Here is a 16098-nt window from a genome sequence, read left to right on the forward strand (position 1 = left end):
ATTTTCATTTAAATGGAAGTGTAAATAAACAGAACGGTCGTTATTGGTCACCTAAAGGACAGAACCCACGATTGAAACATCAACAGCCACTTCACAGTCCCAAAGTGACGGTTTGGTGTGCATTGTCAAGCAGAGGAAAAATCGGTCCCTATTTTTTTGAAAATCGTCAAGGACAAGTCATTACAGTGACCGCTGTTTCTTATCGGCGAATGCTTACCGATTTTTTTCTGTCAATATTAAGACAACATCCTACCTACAGTTCACAGACCTGGTTCCATCAAGATGGAACCAGGTCTCACACTGCTAGAGAGACCATGGCGCTTCTTTGCGATTTGTTCCCTAACAAATTAATAAGTCGTTTTGCTGACATCCCCTGGCCACCCAGGTCACCGGATCTTACCCCTATGAAGTTTATGAAAGCGCCCCACCGACCATCTCAGCATTAAAAGAAAATATCGTTCGCGAGGTTAATGGTATCCCGACGTCCCTTCTCCAGCGAGTGGCGCGGAATACTGAAGCCAGATTCCAAGAGTGTGTCCGACGTGATGGTCAACATTTAGACAAAATATTTTTTAAGAAATAAAACCCGCAATTCTCTTCTTTGTTATAGTCATTGAAATAAAAAAAAATATTTTGCCGTTTTTTTATTATTTAATTTTAAAATCCTAATTCTGCCACCGGACACCCTGTATTTAAAAATAAATAAGCGCGTTCTTCAATATCAATAAGAAATATTAATAACCACGAACAAATTAGCATCCATCGTGTAAACACGTGCGTACTATATTTTTCTAATCTTAATATTAAATCGAATCCCGAAGAGATGGCCAATAAATATTCTACAATGTCTATTTTTAAATACGTAGGATGCTTTCTCCGATCTTGAATGAACGAGTCGACCCTCCTCGTAATGTCTTTGCTTGTTACGTCTCAGTACGAAACACGAGCGGAGAGCGTAACTATTAACTGAAACGTAAATCAATATTAAAGAATTGAGTGTATAGTATCTATAAAGTGGCTATTCCCAAATGATTTACAAAACTGTATATTGCACTCAATTCTTGTACAGTAAAAACTAGCTTGTGTAAAAAATATTATTGTAAATTAATATAATACCACAGTATACATATGTCTTTAAAAATAACCGATTAATAAAATGTTTCACATTGCATTCGAAATGTATAAGTTATCTAAATATTCGCCTAGAGAATAATACCAAATATACAAAATGAATTAACTGAATTAGAGAATAATACAGCGGTAATCGCTCATCGCCTGTAAACTGCGCCTAAGCGTTAGCTTTTTGACAGTGTCAGCTATATCCGAGCTGATTTGTTCGCAACAGCTGCGTGAGCGCACCTATTAACCGCTGATACATGTTTGTCAGCCGGCTATTAGGGCGAAAGAGATAAAATTTTGGAATCATCTATATAAGAGCGAGATCGATTCATTTCTCCAATTCACGACCAATATTTATTTGCTGCATCGTGACACTTGACAAAAATTCCTGTACCAAAAAATTAGAATCTGAATATAAATACGAGATTTCCACTGGCAGGCCATTTTTCTTGTTACTATATAAAGAAATATTGGTCAAGGAATAAAAGTTTTCGTCAATCCAACAGTTTTTTATCCGATATATAATTAGTAAAATATAAAACTATTGAAGAATGCATGTTTTGATCATTTAAAATAAACAACAGTATTTTAATATTTAACAAGAAAGAAGTTTTATTACATAAGAAAATTTATCGATCTGACTGTATCATCACATACAATATCAAAAAGACATTTATTACGTGTTCACTGTTTTGAGAAAAAAAATATGTTCTTGGTTGGACATCAACCAAGAATACCTTGTCAATGATACGCTGGTCAATTAACATTAGTTTATCAACATTTCAAGAAGAGGCGGCATTTTCATTTATTTTCACTGAAGAAACAGTTTTTATACAATATTAATGTAATCATATTATTGACAGTATGGTTGAAACTGCCATCGGCATTATTTTATACTTTACCCTAGTAGATTATCATAACATTCTATTTTTCTATCATTGCGATTCAAAAAATATACCTACGATACTGACAAGACGACACAGTGGATCGCAGGGTGGGATTAAACGAAAATAGCGTGGTAATTAATGGGCGTTTTGAAGCCCACAATCTTCAAATGACTCGCATTACAAGAATTCTGTCTTATTATGACATAATTAAATTAAATTATCGAATATAATATTTAAAATACATACAATTTTAACTTTGTCTTAATGCACCTATTATTCTTCATTACTATACTAAACGAATTTACTTTTATATTTAATAATTATTTTTAATCAATATCGGAGAGGCTTAGGGCCTTACGATATTTTTGTCAAGTCCGTACAAGATTATGGTTTTCGGCCAAAGACCACTTGTGTATATTATGCCACTAAGCTTTCGTATTCAAGCTCTTTGCTGAATACTTCATCATTTATTTATCCTAAATATTAATGATGAAGAACTATGAATAATTATCAAAAGTCATATAAGGGCCGGCGTCCACTGCCGGCACGGCACGGCATGGCACGGGATGCCACAGCACGCCGCGGGATGCCGTACTGTGCCATGCCGTGCCGTGCCGGCAGTGGGCGCTGGCCTTAAAGATAACAATAAGTCATCGTTCATATCGATGCCCAAACGTTTCCTTCTACCTTCGATTTACTTGGGACCACACATTATCCTAAAGGTGTGTCCTAACATAAAGCGGCATTCGAGCGGCAGCCGCGAGCTACGTGCCGCGCGCGACGTGCGCCGCGAACAGTGTAGTGTCTTCCAGATTCTTTGTTCTTTGTTGAAAGAGTGGTCGCATCCAACACTGCCTTTATTGAATACACTTTCTTTTATGCCTTTAATTTTCAAATAATAAGCACAGCGACATTACACACGGCCGCATTCATTGTAGTTTCAATACAAAATAAAGAGCGCGGCGTGTCTCGAATATGCCGCGCAGCACTGCCGCGCAGCACTGCCACGCAGCACTGCCGCGCAGAAGGTTTAAACTAGTCGCGCGGCAAATTTGTGTCCCGCGAAGCCGCGCGTAGCTGCCGCGCACTTTGCACGCCGTGTTTGGACACATCTTTATATTCTGATTTATTGCCAATGGGAAAAAATAATTATGGATACTAGTCCTGCTTTTTTTGAAGTCTGATAAAAATAGCTACCGCCCATGCTTCGATTGCAAACGGTAAACAATAATTATAATAGATCAGACATTACCACTCCATTCTTGTAAACAATTTTAGTTATGACTAACTGCCCACAACTTCATCCTCGTAGATCGTAATGCCCAGGCTTATTGTAGCTATACAACAAAAATTATTCAATCGAATCGTCTTGTTTGCTCTTATTTGGTTGCTCTGTAGCAGACTATATGTATAGACCAACATATGGCAGAATACTTAAGACCAAATATATTTTAAGGTGGTTTCATGTACTATAGCGGTATCCAACCTCCTTAGGCACTGGCTGTAATACGCGTGTATGTGGTGCGTGGCATGGTAAATCTGGGCACTGCCGTGCCCCCGCCAAGTCGAGCAAAAAAAGCGGCACGGCCGTACCATCCTTTTCTCGAAGCAATTCGGGCCTTTTTCGACCCCCTATAATTCGGTTGTGGATAAAGCAAGAAACCTGAATCTTCAGTAACTAATCCGGCATTGTATAAACACGGAATATTTAAAATTTCAGTCAATTTGAACCAGTAGTTTAAGAATGACAACTTGTTAAAGTTTCTAAATTTTGTCACTCACTGACTCACCGATCATCAAAAGTCCAAGGCACTTCTAGCAGACTTAGAAGCTTCATATTTGGAATACATATAGAGTTTAGTGTCTTAATCATGGGAAAACTTAAATATTTTGTAATTTCGGTCCAGTTTTCCAAATACACCAACTGCATCAATAACTTTGTAATCCCATATAAATATATGGGATTACAAAGTTATTTATGCAGTTGGTTTACATCTCATTAATGTCGACTTTGGAAGTATTAAAGCGCAGGAATCATCAATTTGTGAATACAACAGATTAAGAAGTATTTACCGTCCAGACTTGTCAAAAATTGAGACATCAAAGCCTCCGAGAAAAGTCCATAGAGACAGGGAGTGGGCTTTGAGAAAAACTGTGGCTGAAGCTCAAGAAGTAGTACCGGAAAAGAAAAAGAGGAAGACTACATATAAAAATAAGAAAATATCATAAGACCTTTAACAAAATTCGTTAGAAGTAGATGGTATCAAAAAGAAAGGCTCTACAAAAAGAAGTGAGATCCCATCAAAAACATCCTGTAAAAAACCCAAGTCTCGCAGCTCAGTCTTTCTACCGTCAAAAGTTGTGAGATCCATGTAATACCAAGTCGGTTAATCTATTTAGTGTCTACTTGAAGGACCTTCTGTCTTAAGTTATTACATAAGTTATTATCATGCCAATATTAAAAATATTTAACGTTTTAAACAAATAGATCGACTTGGACATCGCATGAAAACAAAATGAATATTACAATATTATATTAGATTCTTTAGTCTCTCGCGCCTCACGCGATTGAAACTCTCGTTCCTGTTGGTCGCTGGCCCGTCGTGCTGTGTAGTGTGATACATACTAATAATCAAATCAAGCGATGTCCAAGTCGATCTATTTGTTTAAAACGTTAAATATTTTTAATATTGGCATGATAATAACTTATGTAATAACTTAAGACAGAAGGTCCTTCAAGTAGACACTAAATAGATTAACCGACTTGGTATTACATGGATCTCACAACTTTTGACGGTAGAAAGACTGAGCTGCGAGACTTGGGTTTTTTACAGGATGTTTTTGATGGGATTTCTTTTTCTTCACCCTTAGCTGAGTTTGTGGTATTTGGTAATGGCTTATTTTTATTCAAAATGTTAAATTACTATAAAATTATACGGCGTTTTACTTAAACTTGACCTACCCTGCCTATATTAAATGGTTTTGGTTTTTTAATGATCTCGACAGGGCTTTTTCTTCCACAAAATCTTGCTACAACTGGAATTAAATATAGCCTGTGTTACTCAGGGATGATTTAGCTTTTAGCTTCGGTAGAGTATACTTTCAAGTTGGTCCCGTTGTTACCTAGTCAGGATCTGATGATGGTATTCCAGGGAAATCAAGGGCAAACCTCAAATTTACAGGCAATTACGTTTTTGACAATATCATAGATCTGTTTAAGTATTTGCGTCTGATAGTCATCATCCCATGTGAATGAGCTGATGATGGAAGGTACAACTCCTCAACGGTTAGGAGTTGAAAGAAAATTCTTACGAAGTTATACGTACATGTGAGGCTATTAGGTTGACCTGATAATAAAAAGTAAATCTCATTAACGTTAAGAATTTAGGTGAAAATGGATGCGGACAAATTTCGTCTCTTCACTTGTTTCCTTTTAGCTGTTTGTATGGGTAGTGTTAACACAAAATAGGGATTTAAAGGCGTGATGTTATTAATGTTATGCATGTATGTACATAATTATGTATGTTATTATGTATGTTAAAGAGACGACTGAAAGTTGTCATACAAAGTCTTTTTTTTAAGGATGGGAAATCATCAAATGACCTCTCCCGCTCTGGGTGGAACGGAAGGGAGTGTCAGACTTTTACTGACTAAAACCCACCTCGTTCCTTCAGTTGCCCTTTGCGTTCCGGGGCCACGGTATCTCGTTAGAACTTTCCCGCAGCCCCGGCTCAGTTTATCCCGTTTCCCCCCTTGGGGGTTGACATTTCAAAAATCCCTTCTTAGTGCTCACTTATGTTACTAAAGGAACCTCTATTCAAAATCTCAGACTCCTATACCGAGCGGTTTCGGCTGTGCGTTAATAAATCAGTCACCCAATCGCACCCCTAAATCACGATTGGAGGGTAGTTTGAAAAAACTTATAATGTCAAACATATTTACTTGCCTATGTACGTGTTCATGCCAAGTTTCAAGTTTATAAACCCAAGGAATAAGATTTTTCATAGAAACGTTTTTACCCCTTGGGGGTTGAATTTCCAAAAATCCTTTCTTAGTGCTCCCCTACATATCCCAAGGAACCTACATTCCAAATTTCAGCTGTCTACGACCAGTAGTTTCGACTGTGCGTTGTCTGTCAGTCAGTCACTCAGTAACGGAAGAGTTTTATATATATAGATATAAAAAGGGCATCATCCTCTGTGAAAGGCATGGTCGTCCCATTTTCGATAGAGAATAGATGCTTTAATAGGATTAGTGCCCATCTATCGTATTATAAAATTTTCGTGTTGCAGCGGTACAAAATACCTCAGAAATATAGAATCAGAAACAGGATGCCTACTTCATACAATAATACAATAATACTCAATAAAAATCATATTTTGTTACATCCCTATTATCACATAATATATGCAGGCAAGCATTCAGTCAGTTTTGTACAAAAAATCCCATACTACCAAGGCATGACTGTAGTTAATACCGGTATCTCCCGGCCTTGTCTATACATATACTTACGTAATTACTATCTAAAAGGAACTCATGGAGGGCTATGCGAAAGAGCTTAGAGAAGAAAGATTCTCTATGCAGACACGACCTTCAGTAATGAAGAAACGAAAAAGAAGATCTAAATAAAACAATTCAAATCCTGAACTACAGAACCACGCCCACGCCTATACTTATAAACTCTCTTAGTTCTAATTATAATGTAGAAATATAAAAATTAATGTATAATATATAAATGATCACAATTTGAACGCTATTTTAAGATTAGTACCTACGATATAAAATAATCGAACGACGCAGGACAACAATCACTCCCCCATCAATATTTAAAACAATTTAATAGACCACAAATTATAAATAAATGCACACCTACATAATGAATAAAATAAATATTAAGGCATAATAATATATTACAATAAGTATTGCAACAAAATATATTCTCAATTCAAGAGTAAAATTCAAGACTTCACCTATGTACTAACATAGACACGAACTACACAACCCAAAAACGACATTATGCTTGTATACATCGCACAAATCGATAGCTGGTAAATATTACTAACTATTTATAAAAAATAACCATACATTTTTACGACATTAACAATTTTCACTTTTAAAACACAAATTCGCCGCCATTTTAGCTCCGAATGTGAAAAAAGAGCATCATGCAAATTTGAAAAAAGAATGTCTTTATTACCAGCCAGACCATAGAGAATGTCTCAGCATTAAAACTGTAAGAACACTTTTTTATAAAAAAAGTAATTTAAATTTAGATTAATTAAATAAATGTAGATATTTTTTATACCTATTATATGATATTTTTTTAAATATGTAATAATATTATTTTCTTAATTTTAATAGTTTTAATATATTATAGTTACTAGTGTTTACTACTGGTACCTGAAATAGGTATAGGTTGGCATAACTTTACTACGGGTACTTATTGATATAAGAGGAAAAACAATAATAAATGTATGCCAAAATAAGTTATTATTTTCTGTCTGTAACAGTATAAGGTTTGTTAACGCCTTAACACGTCACTACAATCTACCGATTGTTTGTAATAATAAATCGTCAACACCTTTGTTTTGATACGATTCCTTCATCGTTTATACCGGTAATACTGCCTACGTTCAGCTTCCCAGAACTTTGAAAGACGACGTACCTACTTAATAACACGTCAGGTCTAGACGTTTTTCCTCCAGCCATAATATTTTCTCTTATTTATTTGTATGTCTATTTTCTGTTTATTCATATTTACGAGTATTTTGTTATTATAAATAATAGCCAATTCTTTTATTATAACGGTGTCGTGTGACACGACGGGCATCAACAAATCCAAGTAACTACTTATATACATACTAGGTGGTTCTTCTTTTCTCAAATAAGTGACCATTTGTCTGTTTCCTCCTCCCCTAAAATGATATGTCGGTTATCATTATTACCTACTGCGAAAATAATATATGTAAGTATTTGCAGGTAATCAAATATCATTGATATTCCAGACAGCTGATTTTTTTCCGTAATCTATAATATAAAAATAAGTCGGGTTTGCCTTCCTGACGCTATAACTCCAGAACGCACGAACCGATTTTCAAGGCTTTGCATTCGTTGGAAAAGTCTCGGGCTCCGTGAGGTTTATAGCAAGAAAATTCAGAAAATTAGGAGAGAGAGAGAGAGAAAAGCAGGAAATCAGAGAAAATCATTGCTGGCGAAACGGAGTTCACCGGGTTTGCTAGTGTGTTATACATATTTTTTTTCAGCCATGGTCCCACTTCAGGGCAAAGGCCTCCCTACCCTTCTTCCACTCGTCTCTTTGTAGAGCTTGTATTATATTAACAACATTTATAGCAATTGGCCATAATTTATATTGGTGGTCATATCATTATTTACAAATTGTCATGCAATTCTAATAGTTTGATTTGGCAACACTTATCACACAGCTCAGCTTGTCTCATAGTCTATTATTCGCTTATTTTTTTAATCGTACTTTAAAATAGAGAAACAATAGACAAAAACGTTAATCATCTTTAACGGCCAGTTTCAATAACCTATCTATCTGTAGATTTGCCTACTAGAGATAGTATTTTGACATAAGCTCCATACAAAATCTACAGATAGATAGGTTATTGAAAATGGCCGTAAAAGGACACGATTGCGTTGATTCTTTATTTGAACTTTAAAAAAATTTCTGTTTAATAGTTTTTAAAACAATAACGTTAATTATTTTCAATGTAAGTACATATATTTTAAATCAATTTTAAATATTTAATTTATGAATCGATTTGACAATAATTATGATAGAATTATCGAAAACCAAACTGCATTGCCGCCTCACTATTAAAAATTCAAAACCGAGCTGAAGAACAATACAAAAAAAATGGGTTTAGTTGATTGTGACAAAAAATAAGTTTAGTCTATGCATGTAGTTCTTGTCAAAAGTACCTCCCTATTTTAAACTTGATTTATAGAAATCACAAGCGGCAAAATAAATGTTATGAAAAATGACAATGACCAAATTATCATATCCGTACAATGAGGATACGCTTTGAGTTGAATATATTCTTGTGACCCCTAGCATACAGCACCGAGTTTATATAGTTTTGAAGTGAAAGTTGCCGTCGCAAAATAATTTCCTTAATATAAATAACTAGCAGCGGCTTTGCTAGCGTACACGTGGGATAAAAAGAAACATATTATTCCAGAGCACAATTTACCCCTGTTCCAAATTTCATCCCGATCCCTTTAGCCGTTTTGACGTGTTTGGATAACAAACAACCAAACAAAGTCAGAAATTTTCGCATTTATTAGTGAGATATATTTATTAAAAAGATAATTCAAAGTAAACTATTCGACTCTGCTGATTTCACGAGCAAATTATACACATTTTTTACTATCACCACAACTACGTGCTTATTCAGGTACCAATTATTGAGACTCAACAATTGTTTGATAATGATAAAAGTGGCATGGGCAATCTTTCCCCTCTGTATGCTTAAATCGTTAAAAGTACGCAACTGATTTTCATGCGGATGTTTTATATTATGTAAAAGCTAAAGCTAATGTTACATTATTTTGTTTATTTTTATAATAGGTGCCTACACAATAATCTCGTAGACTTTATTTTAACTGTAGTAGAAATAATCCTTATACGTAGAAATATTTTATATATTTCTAACTTGAACGTATGATTACTACTAATATAATGCTGTACTACTAATATAATACTAATGCTCTGTCCTACTAGGCATAAGTAAAACCTACCTACTTACATGTGTGAAGTGTCGTACACTTGCAATTTTGTATGCAATTCTATCTACAAGACATTTGATACATGTGTAATAAAACCAATAAAAATGCTACAAAGTTAATTGGCTCGTGAAATAGGCCCATTGTATGTTGTACAGAACTGAATTAGCTGTATGGCTTAGCAATATTTCCGATAAGTTACTTTTTAACTTTATCAGTTAATTTAGTTCTTTACATCCCTTATTTAAGATTGAATCTCGGTTGGAGGTAAGTTCCGAATGAAAGTTGACGCTTGAGTAAAATATACATATGTAAAAAAGTAGAACAGGGCCACCCACGATCACTGAACGAATGTACAAACACTGAACAATATGTTGCACGTGCAGGTTACTTCGACTAGCTTCGCATTTTCTTAACACAATGTGATTTGTGCATGGCGTCCTTATGTTAAATAAGTAGGTAGTTATTTTGCGTTTAAACAATAGGTACAAATAATGCTTACCTAAATCTCTTTCAGATCATAGAGGCATGGTTCTAAAATATAAAAGAGATAAAAGTACTATTCATATAAAAAGACTGATTGTAGACAAAAGTCTGAGTAATTCGGCATTCTGTCACACATACCTACTACCTACATTTCAACGAATTGAAAAAAAAATGTGTATTTGTAAAAACATCCTTCGACCAGTTCCCTAGCCATTTGAAGCAGCAATGATACATGTTCAAAAATTTTGAAGATACAAACTAACCCCGAATAAAAACTACGTATAAGAAGCTAACAGACTCGTTATTACTACAAAAGTTAACCCCATGTCGAATTATATGCGGGAAGGTATCTATATATTAATACGTGATGCAAAAACTTTGGACCCCTTTTTATTTTTTGACGTTGGAGCATAAAATTTGGTACACTTATAGTTTATGTGTAGGAGAAGTGCAGAACGCTAATATTTTTCAAAAATAATGCTTATAAAGTACATTAAATCAATAAATAAAACATTACACACACTATCATGCATAGTAGGTATCTGATCGTATTTGACAAAACGTCAAAATCGACAGACATTGCGATGATATTCTCACGTCTCATATAAATAGAGTTTTCCTGTTCATGATGCGCCGGAATATATTAATTTGAATTTTACAAAACTAATAGCAATTCGTTAAATAAAAATTATCCTTGAACGTATGTTAAGTGGTAAGTATTGTAAATTAAATCGTATATGGTCGAATTTCGACCACTAGGCGACCACTAGTAAAGGATAATTACATACGTATGTAAGTACCTAATGAGTATATAATATTTCTAGATATAAATAATTTGTTCAGAGTTTGAGAAGCAGGTTAAAAAGAATTGACATGATAAAATGGATCAAGCAGGGACATTACGTTTCTTTTCCCATTTTTTAATGCTCTATGATAGAGTGAGACCCTACCAAAAGCCTAGCATAATTTTAGACCAAGCAATGACATTGGTAAATTATTTAGCTTGATTTTTGTTCGGTTATGTGCAATGAAATGACAATGACCATTCTAGGACTCAGTAGCCACGCCAGGGACTGATCATCCAACGGTTTTAAATATATCTAGAACAAAATAAACATTTTAAAAACACAATCATATCGTTAAGTTAGGAAAAAGCAATTCAGCAATCCGTGTGATGACAAATAGCCACAAAAAGTGCATTGTGAAGACAAGTATCAGATTTCATTAACTTAACACCAACATACGGTTGCATTGACGTGATTAAAGTCAACAATGTTGTTTATTATGCCATAATACCATAACCTCGCACAATTAATTACTGGGCGACACGCTGAGCCAAAATGTAGTGCACAAAGCTATTAAGTATTTTTAATATTACTTTTTCTTGAATAATTGGCAATCATTGAGGGTCATGATATTTAATAGCAAGAAGATGTTCAGTCTCATTTAGGTTTCGGTTTAATTACCTACTTTTCCTCAAACATATTGAGTAAAGATATTTAAACACGTTCACAAGGAACAGCTTCCGTCGCGTCAGCACAATATTGACAAAATGCATACGAAGCAGTTGACGATCGATCTTCACTTTCGTCATTATTATAACATTGATATCATATATTTACTATTACGTTTTATTTAATTGAGGTCAGTTGCAACATTATTCATTGTATCTAGGTACTCTTTAGTAGGTAATGTTACCTTAACAAAAGATTACTAAGGTGGCTCTAGTAATTATTTTTCCCATACAAATTCCGGGGTGGTTTTCCACCACTATTTGGCATTGTGTATTCAAAATTAAACATAATATCATTTTGTCTCATTAATAACTTTATCAGTACCGTTTTACATTTGTAAAATAATAAACAATTAAAAAGTTATATGCCGTCAAAGTCTTTGTTTTCTTTGTAATTTTGGCGCAATTAAATAACCGTAAAATGTCCAAAACAAAAACCGTACGGTTTTCGATTACTACCGAATTTAATTAACTTTATTTGTAGTTATAGAGATAGAAGTTTTTTCATAAAATCCCAATCTTCAAAAGAGCAAATCGGATTATTTGCTTCTCGGTCTCGCTTTCCCTCGTGGAGAAAAATATCTTCATACTGCTATTTAATGAGTAGGTATGTAATGAGAATACCTCACTTGCACAAGTGATGGGTGAAACAGGATGCATTCTTGCCACACAGACAAGCGAGCCCGAGTCGCCAACGAGACCGCTGTTAAGGGACGAATTTGCCTTGTACCTTTATGTATAATCTATACCTACACATTCAGGCCGATACATTTTAGTGGGACGCCTACCTACAGTCTAAATAAATCCTTAAATAGACAGGTAAGTACATAGGGTAGAGTCGTAATTCGAGTGAACAATCTACATTCAAAATATTATTCTTTCTTGACCTCAATTTAAAATGCAGCAAAGTCAAACGAAAACATTTAAAAATCAAGTGTGAAATAAAAATATTGGTGCATGGAACGATTGGGTCGTATCAAGGGAACTTTAGCCGGTAGCAAGAGCACACGGGCGCACTTTAAAAACGTAATACTTTTCACATTTGTCACAGGGTCCGATCGAATAACAACGGAGTCATTCGAGTCGCCGCGTGCCGAAGCAGCTGAGTCAACGTCATCGTCCGCCCGTCGCGCTAGTGCAGCATTTATGTTCACTTCACAGCTCATGAAATTATATTTCAAACATGCTTATACCTAACTACGCCCGATGGCCTGTCTTTATAGTTGGCAAAATTTTACTACAATTTTTAGTAAGCACTAGCTTCCGCCCGCGACTCCGTCCGCACGGATGTCGGTCTTCGCGTGGAAGTTTTATTTCTCCATTTTGAGTAACTCTGACAATGACATCTTATAAATATCTATTGGACCCAAATACGGCGAGGCCCATAATAATTAAGGAGATCCCTCTATTGAGCTACTGCTGTTGAGCAGAATAAAACTGAAAAATAAAGATTTTTTTCTACGTATTTTTCCAGGATAAAAAGTAACCTATTTTATGTCCAGAATAATAAGGTATAATTATACCAAGTTTCATCGAAATCGAACCGTTAGTTTTCACGTGATGCCTGAACATACAGACAGACAGACAAAAAATTTTTTAATCACATATTTGGGTTTGGTATCGATCCAGTAACACCCCCTGCTATTTATTTTTTCAATATTTTCAATGTACAGAATTGACCCTTCTACAGATTTATTATACAGGGTTAAAGGGTAAGTCGACCTAAATCCTTTAAGACGTGATAGTTTACATCATTCCTGACTGATTTGACCATGGGACCCCACATCCCAAACTTAACCGTTTTCAAATTATCGGCATTTTAACTTTTTTGATAAAATTTCCCATTTTTTTGGCTATTTCTCCCTTGTTTTGTCTTTGGTAGCTAAGCATTATAAGTGAACATCCCGCTTATAAGTGAACCCCAAATATTCTTGAAATTCCTGCATGCACAGGAATCACATATTCCACAAAGAAAATAGGCACCGATTGCATCTTTTATAAGTATTAAAACACGTTCAAAAATCATTGCATGCTTATTAGCAATCTAATCGACCCCAATCTATAAAATCTCTGATATAACAAACGGGAATTATGTTCATTACCTAGTAAGTATCGTGAGATTGTATGTACAAAATGAAAGATACTTATAAAAACGCTAGGTAATAACATAATCATATTTATAACAATAACATATCTTACTATTATTAACTAAGTATTTGCATTTACAAGACCGAGCTTAGAATTTTCTTACATGTAAGTACATAATATCTTATTTTTTATAAACAGTTAATATAAACCACAATATAATAAGATACCCACTGAATTTTATTGACAATCTGTTGTTCGGTTCGCGATGAACTTATGTCAGGGTTATTTGATAAAACTCTGCTTCGGTCGTAATTGCTTTAATTTTCATAAAATTGTGCCACTATAATGAACGTTTTCAATGTTTATCTTTTGACCGACCAAATTCTATTGTACTTACTCATAACTTTATAGGTTCTGAAAAAAGATTTAATTGAGCACTAGTTAGCTAGAATATTAGTTAACCCACAAAAACATAAAAGGGCAACGCAACCACGGAAAAATATGACCGCTTATTAAAAAAGAAATAGCTGGTAAGTGCAATAAAACTTGAAAATGTTGTCTTTTTAAGTAATATTTCATGAACATGCCACGTATGAGGTTTTTACCAAGAAAGGATTCAATAGAAATAGAAAATCAGTTAACTTTAAAAACAGTGATAAAATTGTAAGAAAAAGTCAAACAAACAAGGTCGGTGATGTAACGGATGGTGACGAAGACATCTTTGATAACACGAGTTCAGTGTTGCGATAGCGCGGAGCTTGGCTGCTTAACGTCATCATCACCACTAGCTATTATGAATGTAATTATATTATTAATATAAATTAATTATGCCAGAGAACATGATTTATTTACAAATCTGTGTCTCATTGTTTGTTTACGAAATAATAAACGATTTAACTTTTCAAAACCTGTGTACTCACACGCTTACGGGTTACGGGTATCGTAATTAGTTCCTAGTTTATCTTGTTGTTACTTCAACTTATTATTTATGCATAATCATTATAAATTTAATTATTAACATACTAGAAATTACAGGGGTTGGGTGTATGCATAAAAAGTATTGTTCATGTGAACTGGTAGAGGAACGATGGCGAATCGAATGGCCACTTTCAAAGTGGAAACCTTACTCCCCAGTCGGTGTATACCTTCAAATTATTCTTATTTTTGCGCCTTGCAATGCATTTCATCTTTTCAACGTTGCTTGTGCTTTTGTTATAACCGTCAACGTTTTTATGGTTTAAAGACGGATTTGTTTTGCTTCGGTTTATACGATTCATATTAGCTGGGAACACAGTTTTTGCCATTTTATTTGACACGTTGAACGTGTTTTGTTTCCTGGCGCTAAGCGTAATGTTTTCCATGAAAGAAACAGATTAGCAACGAACCTTTAACCTTTTAATGTCTCCAGTTCACTTGATACACGTCAAGGCAACGCAGTAAAAGACGTCACAAATGTTACTCCACATGCCTACTTCGATCATCATGTAGAGGGTAAACAACGACTTTTTATATCATCATTACTTTTTACCCCGCCAGAATAAGTGCGAGAAATTTCTATATACATGACGTTCCTTTTGTGTCAGATTTGCCTATGTCAACCGGAGGTACATGAAACAAAGGCGTTGACTCACCGTGGGATGTACGTGTGGATGCGAATATAATTGCATTCTGCGAGTGTCCAATGTGTAGGTGTTCGACGGCAGATCGTTCATGTCGAAGGTGGTTTCTGGATGCAGGCCTGGAGTCAGCCGGGAGACGTCGTCTTCGCAGCCTCCATCGAGGCCCGACCCATCGGTACTCCGGGCCACTGTAGACAAGGTAAATATAGAAACTGGTAAGTATTTAAAAAAATCTACGAAGTCACCTGTTGGAAAATTTACCAACTATATAGAACTATACAAATGTAAAACCTAATATGTGCACAAATTGAACATGAGAACTGAAAAAAGATACCTATAATCCGTACATAAAATCTACATGAATTTAATAACATTGCTTTACAGCATTGTACAATATCAAGCAGAAGCTGGAAACTTATCGTTCCTCAATCAACTTCCTAAATTTTGTTGTTTATGATCCAGCGGTTCGTTAAAGATGTATCTACATAGTGAATTGTTAGATTTACAAACAAAATTGGATAATTATTCAATAGGTATATAACAGATATATTTTTTTACAGTTTTATATATTCATTTACATACTGATTATAGATACAAGGGTTCTTAAAACATGTGTAAAATCTTTTTATAAGTACAT

The 16098-nt window shown here is 34.8% G+C and overlaps 1 protein-coding gene across 3 annotated transcripts in view; it reads right to left on the reverse strand.

Moving 5' to 3' along the window:
* LOC118261859 (forkhead box protein L2) overlaps window positions 1-16098 on the reverse strand; it is a 59836-nt gene that overhangs the window by 41502 nt on the left and 2236 nt on the right. For all 3 annotated transcript variants that reach the window (XM_035572864.2, XM_035572873.2, XM_035572881.2), the window contains exon 2: window positions 15474-15649. In XM_035572864.2, coding sequence (XP_035428757.1) covers window positions 15474-15649 — 176 coding nt within the window. The remainder of the gene's footprint in view (window positions 1-15473; window positions 15650-16098) is intronic.

This window comes from Spodoptera frugiperda, chromosome 25 (assembly GCF_023101765.2).
Source record: "Spodoptera frugiperda isolate SF20-4 chromosome 25, AGI-APGP_CSIRO_Sfru_2.0, whole genome shotgun sequence".
NCBI classification, from domain to species: Eukaryota; Metazoa; Arthropoda; class Insecta; order Lepidoptera; family Noctuidae; genus Spodoptera; species Spodoptera frugiperda.